At 41.5% G+C, this 18,688-nt stretch overlaps 1 protein-coding gene across 2 annotated transcripts in view; it reads left to right on the top strand.

The window, feature by feature from the left end:
* The window catches only part of pip5kl1 (phosphatidylinositol-4-phosphate 5-kinase-like 1), a 53,243-nt gene that overhangs the window by 31,220 nt on the left and 3,335 nt on the right, over positions 1 to 18,688 (top strand). For both annotated transcript variants that reach the window (XM_006782136.3, XM_006782135.2), the window contains 4 exons: positions 2,643 to 2,677; positions 2,771 to 2,826; positions 3,175 to 3,287; positions 3,461 to 3,623. In XM_006782136.3, coding sequence (XP_006782199.1) covers positions 2,643 to 2,677; positions 2,771 to 2,826; positions 3,175 to 3,287; positions 3,461 to 3,623 — 367 coding nt within the window. The remainder of the gene's footprint in view (positions 1 to 2,642; positions 2,678 to 2,770; positions 2,827 to 3,174; positions 3,288 to 3,460; positions 3,624 to 18,688) is intronic.

Raw genomic sequence — 18,688 nt, 5'->3', positions numbered from 1 at the left:
AAGTGAATGTGTTTAATTGTAGGCAGGGACATTACTGCATATTCTTGTGTAATTGCTACAGAATAATTTTTGTTATACTTTGTTATTGCTACAGAAGAATATTCATTTTATTATTTTACATTTACAATGTTTTTCCTGGGGACCCTGTGACACCCCATTGAAGAGCCATAGGCTGTGGATCTCGTAAGATCTCACTGTTGGGTTTGTAAGGCCATGCTACTCCTAAATTTCTATTTTGTTCAAAGAGAAGATATAAAACAAAGTTCTAAGCTATTCGACCTTAGTGTTCTCCTTTTTTAAAAAGAATCGATAAAGAATTGAATCGTTAAACAGAATCGAAAACGGAATCGGAATCGTGAAAATCTTATCAATACTCATCCCTATATGTCATGACCTAATATTTTTAATACAGTGTATAATTCTTTCTTATGAATTGAATTTTTAGCTCTGCAAATATTTAGTGAGTCATTTACACTCCACTGAATAGAATAAATAGCAGTGGTTATTGGGCTTCTCTTATTTTTGCTCTTTTTTGGTTGTGGGACCCGAGTTGATAAAAAAAAATGTTTTGAGTTTATAGCTCTGTGTGTGTGTGCGTGTGTGTGTGTGTGTGTGTGTGTGTGGGGGGGGGTTGGGATCAAAAATAAACCTGCCCTGGGGCCTACCACAGCACTTTCACACCTGTGCCAAGATACACAAATAATAAAATGCCACCTTGGATGACATTTACCCTGCACTCGTCCTTTGTGTATCTTGGCACAGGCATAATATCTCTGTGATAGTCCTATCACAGCAGAAAACACTTGCAGCATACCTACACCTTTCTGATAAATGATCCCTTTTTTTCAGTGCAATGTTAAACAAACTCTGCAGGGGAAATTCCACCGAAAGCCTTTTACCTTCACAAAGACACATTTTTCTTTGTTGCAGTTTGATTTTTACCTCGTTGAAATTGCAGCAACAATTAAAGAAGGGGCAAGGGGCGTAAAATCCCTTCAGTGTGCAGACAGTAAGAAGGTGTGAAGTCTGTCTGTAGTGAATGTAAATGAGTACAAATATGAATTAGTAGAATCAACTTTATTGATTTTTCCCCTGTTAGCTTCAATTTGAAAAGTACTTTATTACTGAACATTGTGATTACTGGAACTGTCAGCTTAAACAGCTGGGATTTTTGCTGCCCTTCTTTTCTGGTTAAAAAAAAGGTTTATTAATATAGAAGTTTGTTTTCCAGTGTTATGGAGCAAAGCTCTTAAAGTTTACACAAAGTCCTGTGAATCCTTTTCCTTTCACTTGCACTGTGCTGCTTTGTCTGCAGTAGCTGTCACTTTCAGCGTATGTGTTTGACCTCTTCTGATTTTTCTAATATTAATTTTATCCTCCTTTGTCCATGTATCTGATTGCACACGTGTTAAAAATTTGTATCTTATCTTAGGTTTGTGATTAATTGGCTTCATAAATACGATATTTATCATCTGTTGAGCCCACTAGTTTCCATTATTGTGCTGCTTGTAACTTGTATTAACAAAAGAGGTCAGCTAGCTTCTTATTGTTTTGGGATCTCATGAGAAATGAAAGAAACTTCGTTTTTCTATGCAAACATAGCCAGCAAGAAGTGCCTGGAAAATAACATAATGAAAGCAATTTCAAAATAAAAGAGAAAGTGATTAAAAATGAAACTTAAAAAAAAACAAACCGATTTTTGTAACTAGTGAAAACACCAAAACTGAGAGAAATGTCAGCCTTCAATGATCGACCTAGACTGAATGCTCAGAGGGGAAATGTATGGAGCCCTGAAAGGCGAATGAGAAGAACAATCCATGTGTTATTGCTCGTGTAACATTGGCTCTTTTTACTTGTATGAGTAACTTAAACTTTAATAATACTGCAGTACAGAACTTCAGTGAATAATTGAAGAACAGATTATGACAAACACATTTTTATGAACGATCCCTCGGATGAATGCGACTTGACACCAATTCCATGCACCAACACAAAACATGAAAAACAAGGACAGTGCCCTCGGATTGGCAGACTAAGGTGGTGAACCAAGGGATCATATACCTCAGCCTCCATAGGGAAGCTACACCACTGTCCTGGTATGTCTAAGTATCACAAGTATTGGATGTTATCGTACGTGTATTTCTGGTGGACTCTCTTTCTGTTTTACCTAGAGTTGTGATTTGCATCTCATGGTGGTTTTGTCTTTATCTCCTGTCTCTGGCTCTCTTCCACTGCATGTCTTTCCTCCTCTCACCCCAACCGGTCACCACAGTTGGCCACCCCTCCCTGAGCCTGGTTCTGCTGGAGGTTTCTTCCTGTTAAAAGGAAGTTTTTCGTTCCCACTGTCGCTAAAGTGCTTGCTCATAGGGGAGCAAGGATAATCCATATGATTGTTGGGTTTTTCTCTGTATGTATTATTGTAGGGTCTACCTTACAAAATAAAGCACCTTGTTGTGATTTGGGACTGTATAAATAAAACTGAATTAAACTGAATTGAACAGGTGACACGAGTTCTCATTTGCAATAAACCGTAGAGTAGGTTTTAGAGTAAGAGGTTTTATGTTGCAAATCCCACATCCCACTTAAAATAAATCCCACTTAAAATTAAAGTCTCAATTGAGTAACTGGTTGCTTGTTTTTAGGTGTTCACAGGATCCAAATCCCACAAAGACGAAAGGTACAGATACATTTTACGCCTGTTCAGTTCTGTTGAGAATTACAATGTAAAACAAAGGATTATAAAGTACTTTTTCCCATTTATCTGTTCCAGAGGTTCTTCATTGTCATGCAAAGTGTGTTTTATCCAGATGATCGCATCAATGCCAGGTAAGCTTGGAAGGATGTCCTTTACAAGCATCCATATGCGACAAGTTGAAGTTGACTATTGCTCAGGAACTGCAAACCTTCCGATCTCTTACAAACAGACTAGCACGTGCTTGCATGGCTTTGGATGCTGATGCGACAGGTGCTGTCCGTGACTCTCTTGTGACTTTTTTTCACGCTTGCACTTTTTAGACATTTACTTTGTAGTGCCTTCTATGCATTATATACCAGGGATTGGGTTCACCTATACCAGGTAAACCTTGTTCCAGGAACTTTTGGGTCACGTTTCGATGGTCCAAGCCTCTAGCAGAACTTTGAAAACATCCAGTTATGCCTTTTTTGTGTTGTCAGGTATGACATTAAGGGCTGTGAGGTGAGTCGCTGGACAGAGCCTGCACCAGAGGGAAGCCACATCATCGTGGTTCTCAAAGACCTCAACTTCGAGGGCCAGTTCATCACTCTGGGTAAGAGCATTTATGTATTCTGGATATAAGTTCAAAAGGTAGCAGGCCTTCTTCCAGGCCTGTCACTGCAGTATCTCACTGCAAATGTCATGTCCATGTGCTGGAGTAACAATTAATACCAGTTTTTGTGTCAGTATTGTGTTTTTCGAGCTGTGCGTTGTTTAATTGTTTAGACCAGCAGCGTTCCTGGCTCCTGCGACAGGTGGAAATTGACACACACTTCCTTCGCCAGCTCAACGTGTTGGACTACAGCCTTCTCCTGGCTCATCAGCCCCTACACCATGACGAGCGCCACCAGGGCCTCTCCTTTGCTACGCTCATCGTAAGAGCAAAAAAGTACGTTTTAGTACCCTGGTTTTCATTTTTGTTGCATTTAGAGAGTTCTGATCGCGTATTAATTTTGGGAGGATTCCAGCAATTTTAAAACACTGAAAAGTGCAATTGAAAAAAATGGTTCCCCTTAGCTGCAGAACTGCTTCAATTCTTCATGACTCAACAAGGTGTTAGAAATATTCCTCTGAGACTTTGGTCCATATTGACATCACACGTCACACAGTTGCTGCAGCTTCAATCCAAATGTCACAGCAGAAATCAAACTTCATTGAACCACGCAATGTTTTTCTATCCAAGCATGAAACCTGGTGTGCTCTCCTGCTGCTGCATCTGCTTCAAGATTCAACATGTGTGTTCAGAGAGGGTTTTTTTTTTTGTTTATTTGGGGTTTTTTTTTTGTTGCCTTCCTATCAGGTCTCTTTTGTCAGCCTCATTAACAGGACATGTTTATCCAGAGAACTGCCTGGCACTTGATATTTTCTCTCTCTTCTCAGACTATTCTCTGTAAACTCTAGATATGGTTGTACGGGAAAATCTCAGCAGCTAAGCAGTTTCTGAAACTCTCAGATCAGCCGGTCTGGCACTAATGGCACTGCCTCATTCAAATTCTCTATCCTGATGCTTGGTTTAATCTTCAAAAGGTTTACGTGCCTAAATGCACAGAATTTCTGCCATGTGAGTCGCAAATTAAACATTTTTTAAACATGGCTATTAAAATGTTGGGTAACGCCTCGTGAGAATTGCACTGCATCGCTGTTTTAGGAAACCTGAGACTTCTGTCTCAGCCAGTGCTCTTTGAACTAACAACCACAGAAAGTACAGAGAGCCTCACCAGCAGACTGGGTTTGGTTTGTTTCTTTGCTGACATTACAATAAATATAGATAAATCTCTTGACACCAGATTTATCCATACAATAACAAATACCTGCAGTCATGACAACATGCAAGCATGGAGAAAGTGAAAGCACAGCATGACATCATTATGATCTTTAAGGTGTATGAAACAAAAGCTCCAAATGAACACGAAAACAATCAAACGTCTTTTAAAATCCAGCTGCTGTATTAACAAGGTTAACACAGCAGATGGAGCACTACAGACAAAATAAGAGAAAACAATCAGAAAACAACTTGCTGGCCGAATTTTTTTTTTTTCATTCCTAAAATAAAAGTGGAACATCAGGAGCATCAGACACCTCGTCCTAAGCCAGAAATTGTAATTTCCATTAGTGTGTGACTCATGCTGCTTCATCACTCACTCACATCCAGAGCAGTGGGCTGGGCTCCCAGACTAAGCTTCCTGCATAGGGTCCTGTTGCAGGATTCCTCCACTTAAGTTTTTTTTTTCTTCACTCCGCTTTAAATTAGAAGAAAACTGAGTCATTACTGGTTTTGCTCAGTTACAGGCTGTAGACACAGCTTCAGACGAATATAAAATTCAGACACTGAGTCATGGCTGCCTTTTTGTTTTTGGCCCACGGGTGCTTGATATCTGGCTTCAATTCAAGCACAAGCCCTGAATCACAGAACAATATTATTGCATGTGGAGCTCAAATATTTACACTGAATATTTTGTATTTGAATTGCATGCAAACTATTTAGCTACCCCTTGATATGTATCTAACTGTTATATTTCATTTATTTGGGTTTATTAGAGTTGTTATTTTTGCATATTTAGGTTTCTCAAATCAATGTGCGTGCCTAATAAGAATTATAATAAATATTTTGATGTCCATTAGTAGAAATGGGCCTTCATGGTCAGTGTCTGAGGTCTTCTTCCCCAAGCTGTAAAGCCTGCTTCATTTAGCCCTGTAAAGTCTGACTGATATGCCTCTAAGCTCTTTGTTGCTTTTCTCTTGAACATATGTTTGCATGATGATATAGAGCCAATGGTCTAACTAATAATTAAACTTTTTGTAATTAAAATAAACAAGGGTTAGTTAGATTTAATTCCTGGTTGAATTTATAACTTTAGTCGCTTAGAAAGAAATTAACAAATTCTAACTTTTATGGTACTTTAATTTTAATGGAGAGAGACAGGATATCAAAAATACCAAAAAGCCAGAAAAAAAAACTATTACATAAACATTATAAATTGATTTGCATGTCAGGACAGGAACTTGTTAATGATCAGGTGACCACCTACACTAAATGCCTTACCTCTGTGCTTGTCAACAAGGGTTTCTGCACTACTTCTGTGGTGAATCTTTGTAGACCTTGCAACTAGTGATGGGATTTCCGGCTCTTTTTAGAGATCCGGCTCTTTCGGCTCGGCTCATTAAAAAGAGCCGGCTCTTTCGGCTCCGAACCGGCTCTTCAGGTTGTTTTGTTGCTTTAATTATTTAATCATTAACAATAATATAAAATTATGCAGAAAAGGAATTACTAATGTAAAAAAAGTGGTTTTATTTATATATGTTTATATATGGCCCCTAGAGACAAAGCACGTACAAACTCTAAAGCATATACAAACTCCAAAAAGCACGTACAAACTCCAAAACACATTTCTAGCATGAACTGAACTTCCAAAACAGAGCTACCCAGATCACTTAAATTACACAATTGAAAGCATGTGTGTATTGTTTGTGTATTTATAGACAAGCACTCATATTTGTTCAAATAATTTAAAAAAAAAATCATTTACCTGTTACTACCACACACCAAATCCGGTTGTTGATACTTCCTGGCTTGTGTAGCCACTAGGTAACAAAAGCTCAACACTGCGCCCTAGCATCCTGGAGCACTTCTGTTGGCTTTTGTACTTGATTCTGAGTTTTTACGTGTTTTGGAGTTTGTACATGCTTCGGGGTTTGTAAGTGCGTCTGAGTTTTTAAGCGTTTTGGAGTTTTTACGTGTTTTGGAGTTTGTACGTGCTTTGTCTCTAAGGGCCACCATAAATATACTTTATTTATTCACTCCACATAAAATGTAATAAATAAATCATATAATACAAAGAACAACTATTTACATTTTAAACTTTTAACTATTTAAAATTTCAGCTTTTTCCTTTTAAACAAATTTAACGTGAAACAACACAAAACACTGCAAACCACAATACAATTAAATATAAATTAAAATATTAAAACAAAAAGAAGATGCACATTCTCTGTCATATGGGCCTGCATGATTTCTGAATCCTTTATCATCTGCAACTGAAAATAGTGGATGATTACTATACCTTTCTAATGTGATGTTGTTGTCCCTCGCTCTCTTTCTCTCTGGCTCTGATCCTGTGCTACTGAAAGTGTAACTAACGCCCCTCCCCCTCTGCCCAGCGCAAAGTACAGGCCGCGCGTGCGAGTTTAGCGGGAAAAAGGGCGAGAGAGAGGGTGAGAGAAAGGGAAAAAAAAAACTCACGGCTCCCAATAAGGAACCGGATCGCGTCGTTCACTTCAAAGAGCCGGCTCTAAGAGCCATTTCGTTCGCGAACGACCCATCACTACTTGCAACGTAACTGACATTAATAGCTGACACCATTACCAGGATTGATGCTTTTCTGTGATGTTTTATGTGTTAATTACTTTGTGGTTGTGTCCCACAGCTTCATCTGTCCTTATACTAAAGTGATAATTGTTATTCTCTCACTGATAAAATTAAAAGCTGCAATGAAAAAGTAGCCTGAAATCCACAGCAGCAATCGACAGTACTGAAGAGCAGTTATATTTCCACAGCAATGCACGTCAGCTTTAGTGTATGTTAAGTGACAGGATTACAGAGGCCTCTGTGGTTTTGATGTACCTGTGGTCTGTAAGTCCTCAGTGGTGGACTCTGCTCTTCAGGTAATTTGTTTGCATTTATAAAATGTTTTTTAGTGACTTAGCAATCAAAAATATAATCATTCTACCTAAAATACATTAGAAACATGACGTTTTGGTTTACCATGTGAGTGGTAAACCAAATGCCTTACCAGCCCCAACCCTAAACCCAAATCCATATTCACAACCATTGTTTAGTAACTAATTAGGTATGTAATCTCTACATACCAGCCCCAACAGTAGTTTCTAAATCTGTTGGAAACTCCGTCATCAGTCTCTCCTGACATTTTTTCCAAAGCTGGTAGGGTTTGGTGTGTTTTACCGCAGCTGTTTAAGCCCTGACTACAAAGCACCATATAAAAGATTTGATAAAGCCAACTTTTAGTGAAGGTGAATATCAAGACCTCAACTATAAAAACATAAATTAGCATAGCTTCCAAAGAAACTGTGAATGCATAAATGTCTTACAGTTAAATCAAAACCAACATGTCATTAGCAGCCCATTTGCAGTTAAAGTTAGAGCTAGGGTTAGGTTCACAGTTTTTTCTTTTCAGTTTCTGAAATTGGCACCAGTGCCCAGTTTTTGAATTATAAATAGCTGCAAGTGCACATTCAGGACTGTGTGTCTCATTTAGACACTCAGACACTGAGCCATGTGCTAATTGCACACATTTCTGCATCTCTGCCATTCAAAGACACTGTGTATATAGTTTATTGTGTGAATGCCGTGAGGCCCGGGTTCAAATCCTGCTTATGGCAACAATTTTTTCAGTTAACAGTTCAACCTTTTTAACTCCTTTCAACATAAATTTCAGCTTCTTCACCCCTTTGCAGCACAAATTCCAGATTCTTCAGCTGTTTTCAGCAAAAACCTAGGCTTTTTTACCTTTTTTCAGCACAAAGTTCTTCTTCTTTACACCTTTTCAGAAGAAACATTTGCTTTTTTACCTCTTTTCAGCAGAAGTCTTAGCTTCTTGGCCTGTATTCAGCAGAATTTTCAGTATCTTCATCTCTTTTTAGCAGAACGTTCAACAAGTTCACCTCTTTTCAGCAGACAGTTCAGCTTTTCCCACCTCTTTTCAGCACAAATCTAAGCCTCTTCTGCTCTTTTCAGTAGAATGTTCAGTTTCTTCATCTCTTTTTTGCTGAACATTCAGCTTTTTCACCTCTTTTCAGCACAAATTTCAGTTTCTTCACTTCTTTTGAGCACAAAGTTCTGCTTCTTCACCTCTTTTCAGCACAATTCAGCTTCTGCACAGTGCACATTTTTTCTCTCATCATATCTTTGCTTGGGAGTAGAACTGGTTTGGTTTAGTGGGATGAGCAGCCGCTGTGAGACCCGGTGGCGAAGTATGAGGTGCCGTAAGGGACATTATTACTGAAACGCTCTCACACACACTACTGAAACGCTCTCACACACACTACTGAAATGCTCTCACACACTACTGAAATGCTCTCACACACACTAATGAAATTTTAGCTCTCACACACACTACTGAAACGCTTTCACACACACTACTGAAACGCTCTCACACACACTACTGAAACGCTCTCACACACTACTGAAATGCTCTCACACACACTAATGAAATTTTAGCTCTCACACACACTACTGAAACACTCTCACACACACTACTGAAACGATCTCACACACACAACTGAAACGCTCTCACACACACTACTGAAATGCTCTCACACAAACTAATGAAATTTTAGCTCTCACACACACTACTGAAACGATCTCACACACACAACTGAAACGCTCTCACACACACTACTGAAATGCTCTCACACAAACTAATGAAATTTTAGCTCTCACACACACTACTGAAACGCTCTCACACACACAACTGAAACGCTCTCACACACACTACTGAAACGCTCTCACACACACAACTGAAACGCTCTCACACACACTACTGAAACGCTCTCACACACACAACTGAAACGCTCTCACACACAACTGAAACGCTCTCACACACAGAACTGAAACGCTCTCACACACACTACTGAAACGCTCTCACACACACTACTGAAATGCTCTCACACACACTAATGAAATTTCTACTGAAACGCTCTTACACACACTACTGAAATGCACTCACGCTCTCCACTGAAACCAGAGGCATTTCCGCTGAACAGGAAGTTGTTTCCTGACAAGGAAACTGATGGAAAAAGTGGTATATTTCAAAACACTACAAGGATGTCTACTCAGCAACCTGCTGGTACAGCAGTCCCCAACCTTTTTTGCGCCACGTAAAAGATATATAAATATAAAAAAACTACAAATACCATGAAAACCATGAATTTCAAACTCAAGCCTCAACTCTTGCGACCCGGTACCAAACGACTCACAGACCGGTACTGGTCCAGGACCTGGGGGTTGGGGACGGCTGTGCTTGTAGCCTAAGTGAAGCAGCCGCATTACTTAACAATATTTTAGCTTCCTTGAATCAAGGAATGGATTCAAGGTGCAACAGGGAATTCGGCAAGTATGTCCTGTTTCCCCTAAGCTTTTTATATTGGCAACTCAGTTGTTAACACTATTAATCAAAAATTCTAACGACATACAAGGAATATCAATTTTTAATAAAGACTTCAAAATAAGTCAATTCACAGATGATACATCTATTTTTTTGAAAGATAAATACATGGTAGAGAAAACTAAAGCTTCTCGTTTATTTCTCAGTATCAAAAAATGTGAACTTCTCCCGATTCATACAAGCTCTGACTCCTCAATAGCTTTGGTTAGAGTTGAATCTAAAGTTAAATATATAGGGATGATAACATCTAAAAAAAACCCAATTAGCAGAAAAGACACCAATATTTCTAACTGTATCATGGAGATGAAGAAATCACTTAGCCACTGGTTAATCAGAGACCTCGCTATTTTTGGCAGAAACATCCTATCTAAAGCTGAATGCATCTCCAAATTGACTTATCCTTGTCACTCTCTATATATCTCCTCTAAAAGCATTAATAAGGCTAACACAGTTATTTTCAAATTTTTGTGGAGGAATAAAACCCATTACATAGAAAGATATCAGCTTGTGAAGGAATACAATAAAGGTGGTATCAAAACTCCAGAATTAGAATTTATGGTTGGCACCCTTAGAATTAAATGGTTAAAATTTTGTCTGTCACAGCCAGACTCTACTTAGCTCCACATCCCATGATTCTTGTTTAATAAAATAGTATACAGGATTAGACATTATATTTTGAAATGTGATTTTGCAGTAAATAAAATCCCCTTAAAGATATCAAACTTTCCAAAACAGACTTTGCATTTTTGGGAAAATGAGATTTACCCACAACTTCTCCCCATAATTCAACCTTATGAAACCTGTGAAACGTGTGAAACCTGCTGTGAGGACAATTAAAGTGTGGCCAGAGGGGACAGACGCAGTGCTCCAGGACAGATTTAAAAACACAGACTGGAATATGTTCACCCACACAGACCTGGACCAGTACACCTCATGTGTACTGGATTACATCTCCGAAACCACAGACAGTGTCACCACCCAGAAATGGATCACCGTGTACCTCAACCAGAAGCCTTGGATGAACCGGGATGTTCGTCTCCTCCTGAAGGCCCGCAACACTGCCTTTAGGTCAGGAGATGCACACGCCTACAGTACAGCCAGGGCTAATCTAAAGAAGGGCATCAAAAAAGCCAAACACCATTACAAAAAGAAGGTAGAAGAACACTTCTCCAACTCCAACCCCCGATGCATGTGGCAAGGACTCCAGGCCATTACAGACTACAGGACCACCAAACCCTCCCCCACATCCTCTGATGTCTCCTTCCTCAACGAGCTCAACAACTTTTATGCTCGTTTTGAGCGAGGGAACCCCACAACCACAACCAAAGCAGACGTGACGCCAGACCACCAACCTCTGACTCTCTCCCCCACCGATGTAGGAGCGGTGCTGAGCAGGATCATTGTCCACAAGGCTGCAGGTCCTGATGGCATCCCCGGGCGTGTTCTCAGAGCGTGTTATGGGGAGCTTGCAGGAGTGCTCACAGACATATTCAATCTGTCCTTGGCCCACGCTGTGGTACTGGCCTGCTTCAAATCCACCTCCATCGTCCCGATACCCAAAAACTCCAACCCATCTTGCCTCAATGACTACCGCCCAGTAGCACTCACCCCCATCATCACTAAGTGCCTAGAGCAGCTGGTCTAGCACACTTCAAATCCTGTCTCCCCCCCCCCCCCCCCCCCCCCCGCCCCACCCTGGACCCCCACCAATTCGCATACCGCCAGAACAGGAGCACAGAGGATGCAGTCTCCATCGCACTGCACTCTGTCCTCTCACACCTGGACAACAACAACACATACGCCAGAATGCTGTTTATAGACTTCAGTTCAGCATTCAATACAATCCACCCCTCACAACTCATCAGGAAACTGACAGACCTGGGCATCAGTTCCCTCATCTGCAAATAGTTACTGGACTTCCTGACCAACCGCACCCAACATGTCCGGCTGGATAACCGCTGCTCATCTACAATCACAATGAACACCGGTGTACCACAAGGCTGTGTGATGAGCCCTTTCCTCTACTCCCTCTTCACCCACGACTGCAGACCTGCTGATGGTTCCAACACCATCAATAAGTTTGCAGATGACACCATGGTGATTGGCCTCATCAGTGACAACGATGAGGCCGCCTACAGGGAGGAGGTGGATCGTCTGGCTGAGTGGTGCGACAGAAACAACCTGCTGCTTAACACCGAGAAGACCAAGGAGCTTATTGTGGACTACAGGAGGAATGCTGACCCACATCCACCCATCCACATTAAGGAGCGTGGAGCTGTGGAGCGTGTGAGCAGCTTCAAGTTCCTGGGAGTCCACATCTCTGAGGATCTCATCTGGACGACCAACTGCTCCAAGCTGGTCAAGAAGGCTCACCAGCGCATCGCCGGAGCACCACTTCCTACCATAAAAGACATCTACAGGAAGCGGTGTCTGAAAAGGGCTGGGAAAATCATCAAAGACCCCAGTCACCCATCACATGGACTCTTCACCCTCCTGCCCTCTGGGAGGCGCTACAGGAGCCTCCGGTCTAAGACCACCAGGTACAGCTTCTTCCCCACAGCTTGTCAGACTCCTGAACTCTGCCTCCTGACATCTGACCCACACTAAACTCATGGACTGGACATAACACACCCACAACCACCTACACACACACACAATGGACAACCGTACCCTCAAACACACAATAATAACATGGACTGAACCACCACTCACAACCACTAGCACTTTATATAGCCTCTGTAGAAATTATCCACATATCTCACTTATCTTAACTGCACTACTGTATAGCTCTGTGTAAATAATCATTCTGTACATACAATAATTTTTAATCCTACAACTGTTTATAACTTGCATAGTTCACATTTCTGTCTAACTGTATATCTCAGATTTCTGTATAGTTTTTTTTATTTCATATTTATATCCTGTTCATAGCCTGTACATAGCTTGTACTCACTACAGCCTGTACATACTTATAGTTATAGAATATTCACAACATACTTCATACCGTGTACATTATAACATACCATAATAGACCCATTTCTGTAATATACTTACGTATCTATATTATTGCTAATATATATTGTAATATATCTATATCACTAAAGCACTTCTGGATAGATGCAAACTGCATTTCGTTGCCCTGTACCTGTGCATGTGCAATGACAATAAAGTTGAATTCTAATTCTATTCTATTCTTATGGAATAATAGGGTAATAACACTTAATCAAAAATCAAATTTCAAGATTGACTGGTTTGAACAAAGAGATTATATTCATAACAGATTTGTTGGATGATAACGGTGTCATTCTAAGTTACACAGACTTTTCAGAAAAATATTGTCTAAACTGTTCTCAAAGAGAATATAACAAATTTTGTGAACTGATCCCACTGCCTCTGCTTCATTTGATTAAAGTTTTTATGATATACAATAATTTCTCATCAGTGCTCCCAAATTTATTGCTAGGGCAATGTCAGCTGTTTGATAGAAATGCAATAAGAAATTTGTTAGTAGTTTCTTCAAAGATAAAATATTTCATAGTTACAACAGAATGGTTACATGGCATGGTTCTAATTTAGTTATTTCATATACACTGGATAAAGCCTACTAAAAATTTATGAAATAGCCTATTCTACCTAAAGTTAAACAAACAAACTTTAAACAAAATGAATCCTGTGGCAGCAGCCTAAGCAAAGAGGCCCAGACCTCCCTCTCCCCAGCCACCTCCTCCAGCTCATCCGGGGGAACACCAAGGCGTTCCCAGGCCAGCCGAGAGATATAATCTCTCCAGCGTGTCCTGGGTCTGCCCCGGGGCCTCCTCCCGGTGGGACATGCCTGGAACACCTCACCCAGGAGGCGCCCAGGGGGCATCCTTACCAGATGCCCAAACCACCTCAGCTGGCTCCTTTCGATGTGGAGCAGCAGCGGCTCTACTCTGAGCCCCTCCCGGATGGCCGAACTTCTCACCCTATCTCTAAGGGAGATGCCAGCCACCCTTCAGAGGAAGCTCATTTCCGCCGCTTGTATCCGCGATCTCGTCCTTTCGGTCACTACCCACAGCTCGTGGCCATAGGTGAGGGTAGGGACGTAGATCGACCGGTAAATTGAGAGCTTCGCTTTTACACTCAGCTCCCTCTTCACCACGACGGACCGGTGCAGCGTCTGCATTACTGCAGCTGCAGCCCCAATCCGTCTGTCGATCTCCGGCTCCCTTCTCCCATCACTCGCGAACAAGACCCCGAGATACTTGAACTCCTCCACTTGGGGCAGGACCTCATCCCCGACCCGGAGTGGGCACTCCACCCTTTTCCGGCTGAGAACCATGGCCTCAGATTTGGAGGTGCTGATCCTCATTCCCGCTGCTTCACACTCGGCTGCGAACCGCTCCAGTGCGCCTTGGTATTCCCCCGGATGAGCTGGAGGAGGTGGCTGGGGAGAGGGAGGTCTGGGCCTCTTTGCTTAGGCTGCTGCCCCCGCGACCCGGCCCCGGATAAAGCGGAGGAAGATGGATGGATGGATGGATGGAATCCTGTGGCAGAATTTCTAAAAAAAAAGAGATTTGGCTTTGAGGTGGATCAGTGTTCTTTTTGTACTGATGAAAATTAAACATTTTTTTTTTTTCTATGCCCTATCACACAATGTATTTGGTGCAACTTAAAAAATTGGATTTCCCTAAATATTAATGATGTGCCACTATTTGAATTACATCATAATTTTTTTGTATGGATCATCTAGCATTGGGTGTCTCAGACATTATTAACATCATTATACTTTTGAGTAAATATCATATCCATTGTGCTAAATGGAGGAACGCTAAGCCTTCTCTCCCTGGTTTTATTGATGATTTTAAGATATTGTTTTCTTTGCTAAAAAAGACAAAAAGCACATATGCCAAAAAAAGAACCTGGATAATGCCCGTCTCCTGCTATTCTAAATTTTGACTTATGCTGAGGCTAATATATTGTTAAGTAATGCAGCTGTCTCACTAAGGTCCAGAATTGATTTGTTCCACGATTCGATTCGATTCGATTCAATTCAATTCGATTCGATTTGATTCGATTCGATTCGATTCAATTCAATTCGATTTGATTATGGGAAATTTTGACAGTCAGAAATATTATAATTCAGATCAGTACATTTACATATTTTTGTATCTAAAAAAAGGAAGCTGACACACGCAAGACTTTATCAAAGGTGTAAGCGTCACAGCAGATGCCTTTGTGTAAAAGTAGCTGAAGATAAAACACAGAAAAACATGAAGGTGATTTTCCTGGCCTGGGATTTTATAAAAAAATATTCTGCAGTACATCAGAAATGAAAGAAAACCATTAATCAACATATGAACATTACCTCTGACATTCCAGCGATTTTATTAGAGACACCGCTAAGCGTTTTGCATTTTCATAATTTAAGAAAGTTTAAATTTGTTCAGTATTGAACGGCAGAAATTAAGTTTTCTTTTCGGAAGTATGTAAAACGAAAAAAAAAAAAAAACAGCGGCCCAACAGTAGACTTGTGCTTAACAAGCAAGCGAATAATGCAGAAAACTGATTTTTAGACGGGAAGCTGTGCATGACGTGTGATTTTGAATGTCAGAGGGAATTCATGACGATGTTTATGTGAAGCGCAGTTTGGATCTTCTTTTGCTGCTGGTTCAGTCAATATTGTTTGGAGAGAGATAAAACTAACAGCTTTAGAATCAGCGCAAAAACAGCGTGAAAACAAAATGGGACCCGCCGACAGATCAGAATCAGCGAGCTGTCGGCTTTCAGCCCCGACCGTGTCCGTGCCGTCGGGTGAGAAAGGCAACATCTCACTGATTCTGATCCGCGGGTCCGCGCTGTGTGTTTACGTCTTTGTGCAGAATCCTTGTTCCTGCTCTCATTTACTGTCTTAGCTGTTTGGTGGTTGTTGAAATTTTGTGAGGTTTCACCTGAGATTCTGGCATTTCGGGCAAAATAAATTTATATTAAAAAATCGATTCAGGATATTAATGAATCGATTTCATGTTATCCAAGCCAGAATCAATTTTAATCAATAAATCGATTATAAAAACCCACCCCTAACTAGCAGGTTACTGAGTAGACATCTGTGTAGTGGTTTGTTTGAAATCTACCACTTTTTCCTTCAGTTTCCTTGTCAAGAATTAACTTCCTGTTCAACTGAAATGCCTTCCTGTTCAACTGAAACGCCTTCCTGTTTAACTAAATGCCTTCCTGTTCAAATGAAATGCCTTCCTGTTCAACTAAATGCCTTCCTGTTCAACTGAAATGCCTTCCTGTTCAACTGAAATGCCTTCCTGTTCAACTAAATGCCTTCCTGTTCAACTGAAATGCCTTCCTGTTCAACTGAAACGCCTTCCTGTTTAACTAAATGCCTTCCTGTTCAAATGAAATGCTTTCCTGTTCAACTGAAATGCCTTCCTGTTCAACTAAATGCCTTCCTGTTCAAATGAAACGCCTTCCTGTTCAAATGAAATGCTTTCCTGTTCAACTGAAATGCCTTCCTGTTCAACTAAATGCCTTCCTGTTCAAATGAAACGCCTTCCTGTTCAACTGAAATGCCTTCCTGTTCAAATGAAATGCCTTGGTTTTTCAGTAGTGTGTGTGAGAGCGTTTCAGTACTGTGTGTGAGAGCGTTTCAGTAGTGTGTGTGTGTGAGAGCGTTTCAGTAGTGTGTGTGTGTGTGAGAGCGTTTCAGTAGTGTGTGTGTGTGTGAGAGTGTTTCAGTAGTGTGTGTGTGAGAGCGTTTCAGTAGTGTGTGTGTGTGAGTGTTTCAGTAGTGTGTGTGTGAGAGCGTTTCAGTAATAATGTCTCTTACGGCACCTCATAGCGAAGGTTCGAATCCTACCTGTGGCGGTTGCCGCACATCTTCCCTGCTTACGTGCACACTGCTTTCTTATCACTCTGCAGTATACCCTTTCAAATACAGCCATCTTCAGCAAGCACTTCAGCTTCTACACCTCTGTTCAGCAGATAATTCTGCTTCTTCAGCTGTTTAGCAGATTCCACTACATGGCATTCACACTGCATTTTCGCAGGAAATGCAACTGTTTCTAGTTTTATGTAATATTCAGTACTCAAAGGAGCTTGAAAAGAAAAGCGTCTGGACTTCTTTAAGTTACTTGAAGACGTTTCACCTCTCATCCGAGAAGCTTCTTCAGTTCTAAGGTCAAATGGTGGAGAGTCCCAGATATAAACCTAGTGGGAGTGTCCCCCCACAGAGGGACAAAAGGACCCCCTGATGATCCTCTAATCGCCTGAGCCAAGGTGTGGAACTGGGTGTGGGTCCCAATCAGCCAGAGTTTCGGGTGAGCTCACTGTGAAACCTGGCCCCACCTTATCATGCGAATTCCTGAGGTCAGATGGCCCAGGATGTGAGTGGGCGTTAAGGTGTCTGGGAAGGGATCTCAAAACTGGATTATAGATGGCAGAGAGTTGGTGTCGTAAACCACCGCCTCTGTTCAAAGATGGTCGCTCACAGTGGACATAGATGGCTTCTTTCACTCCTCTTTCAAACCATCTGTCCTCTCTGTCCAAAATGTGAACATTGGCATCCTCGAAAGAGTGTCCTTTATCCTTAAGATGCAGATGGACAGCTGAGTCTTGTCCTGTGGAGGTGGCTCTTCTGTGTTGTGCCATGCGCTTGTGAAGTGGCTGTTTGGTCTCTCCAATGTAGAGGTCTGGGCATTCCTCGCTGCACTGTACGGCATACACCACATTGTTAAGTCTGTGTTTTGGCGTTTTGTCTTTCGGGTGAACCAGTTTTTGTCTGAGCGTGTTGCTGGGTCTGAAGTACACCGGGATGTCATGCTTGGAGAAAACCCTCCTGAGTTTTTCTGATACACTGGCTACATAGGGGATGACAATGCGTCTGTCCTTCTTATCCTCCCTCGCTGGTGTCTGATCTTCTTTTCTGTGCCTCTTTGCTGACTTTAAGAACGCCCATTTAGGATAGCCGCACGTTTTGAGTGCTTCCTTTACATGTGTGTGTTCCTTCTTTTTCCCTTCAGGCTTAGAGGGAACATGTTCTGCCCGGTGGTGTAGGGTCCTAATTACTCCAAGTTTGTGTTCCAGAGGGTGATGGGAGTCAAACAGGAGGTACTGGTCCGTGTGTGTGGGCTTCCGGTAAACTTCGATGTTGAGGTTGCCATTCTCGTCAATGTGCACAGCGCAGTCCAGGAAAGGAAATCAGTCGTCCTTTGTGTCTTCCCTGGTGAACTTGATGTTTTTGTCCACAGCGTTAATGTGCACAGTGAAGGATTCCACTTCTTGTGTCTTGATTTTGACCCAGGTGTCATCTACATATCTGTACCAGTGGCTGGGTACTCTTCCTTTGAAAGAGCCAAGAGCCTTCCTTTCCACTTCCTCCATGTAAAGGTTGGCTACAATAGGTGACACGGGGGAGCCCATGGCACAGCCATGTTTTTGTCTGTAGAAGCCTTCGTTGTATTTGAAATATGTAGTGGTGAGGCAGAGGTGTAACAGTGTGCAAATCTGATCGGGTGTGAAGTTGGTCCTGTCCTCCAAAGAGCTGTCTTCTTGTAGTCGTTTTCTGACAGTCTCCACGGCCTCCGTGGTGGGTATGCACGTGAAGAGAGAGACTACATCAAAGGACACCATGGTTTCATCTGGATCCAGGGTAAGTTTCTGGACCTTGTCAGTGAAGTCGGTGGAGTTCTTGATGTGGTGTGGGGTGTTCCCAAGACTCGGCTGTCCATCTGCATCTTAAGGATAAAGGTCACTCTTTCGAGGATGCCAGTGTTCACATTTTGGA

This window comes from Neolamprologus brichardi, chromosome 7 (genome assembly GCF_056152115.1).
Source record: "Neolamprologus brichardi isolate AB-2024 chromosome 7, ASM5615211v1, whole genome shotgun sequence".
Taxonomy (NCBI): Eukaryota; Metazoa; Chordata; class Actinopteri; order Cichliformes; family Cichlidae; genus Neolamprologus; species Neolamprologus brichardi.
Note: the sequence above shows the minus strand (reverse complement) of the source record. Positions and strands in the feature narration are given on the sequence as shown.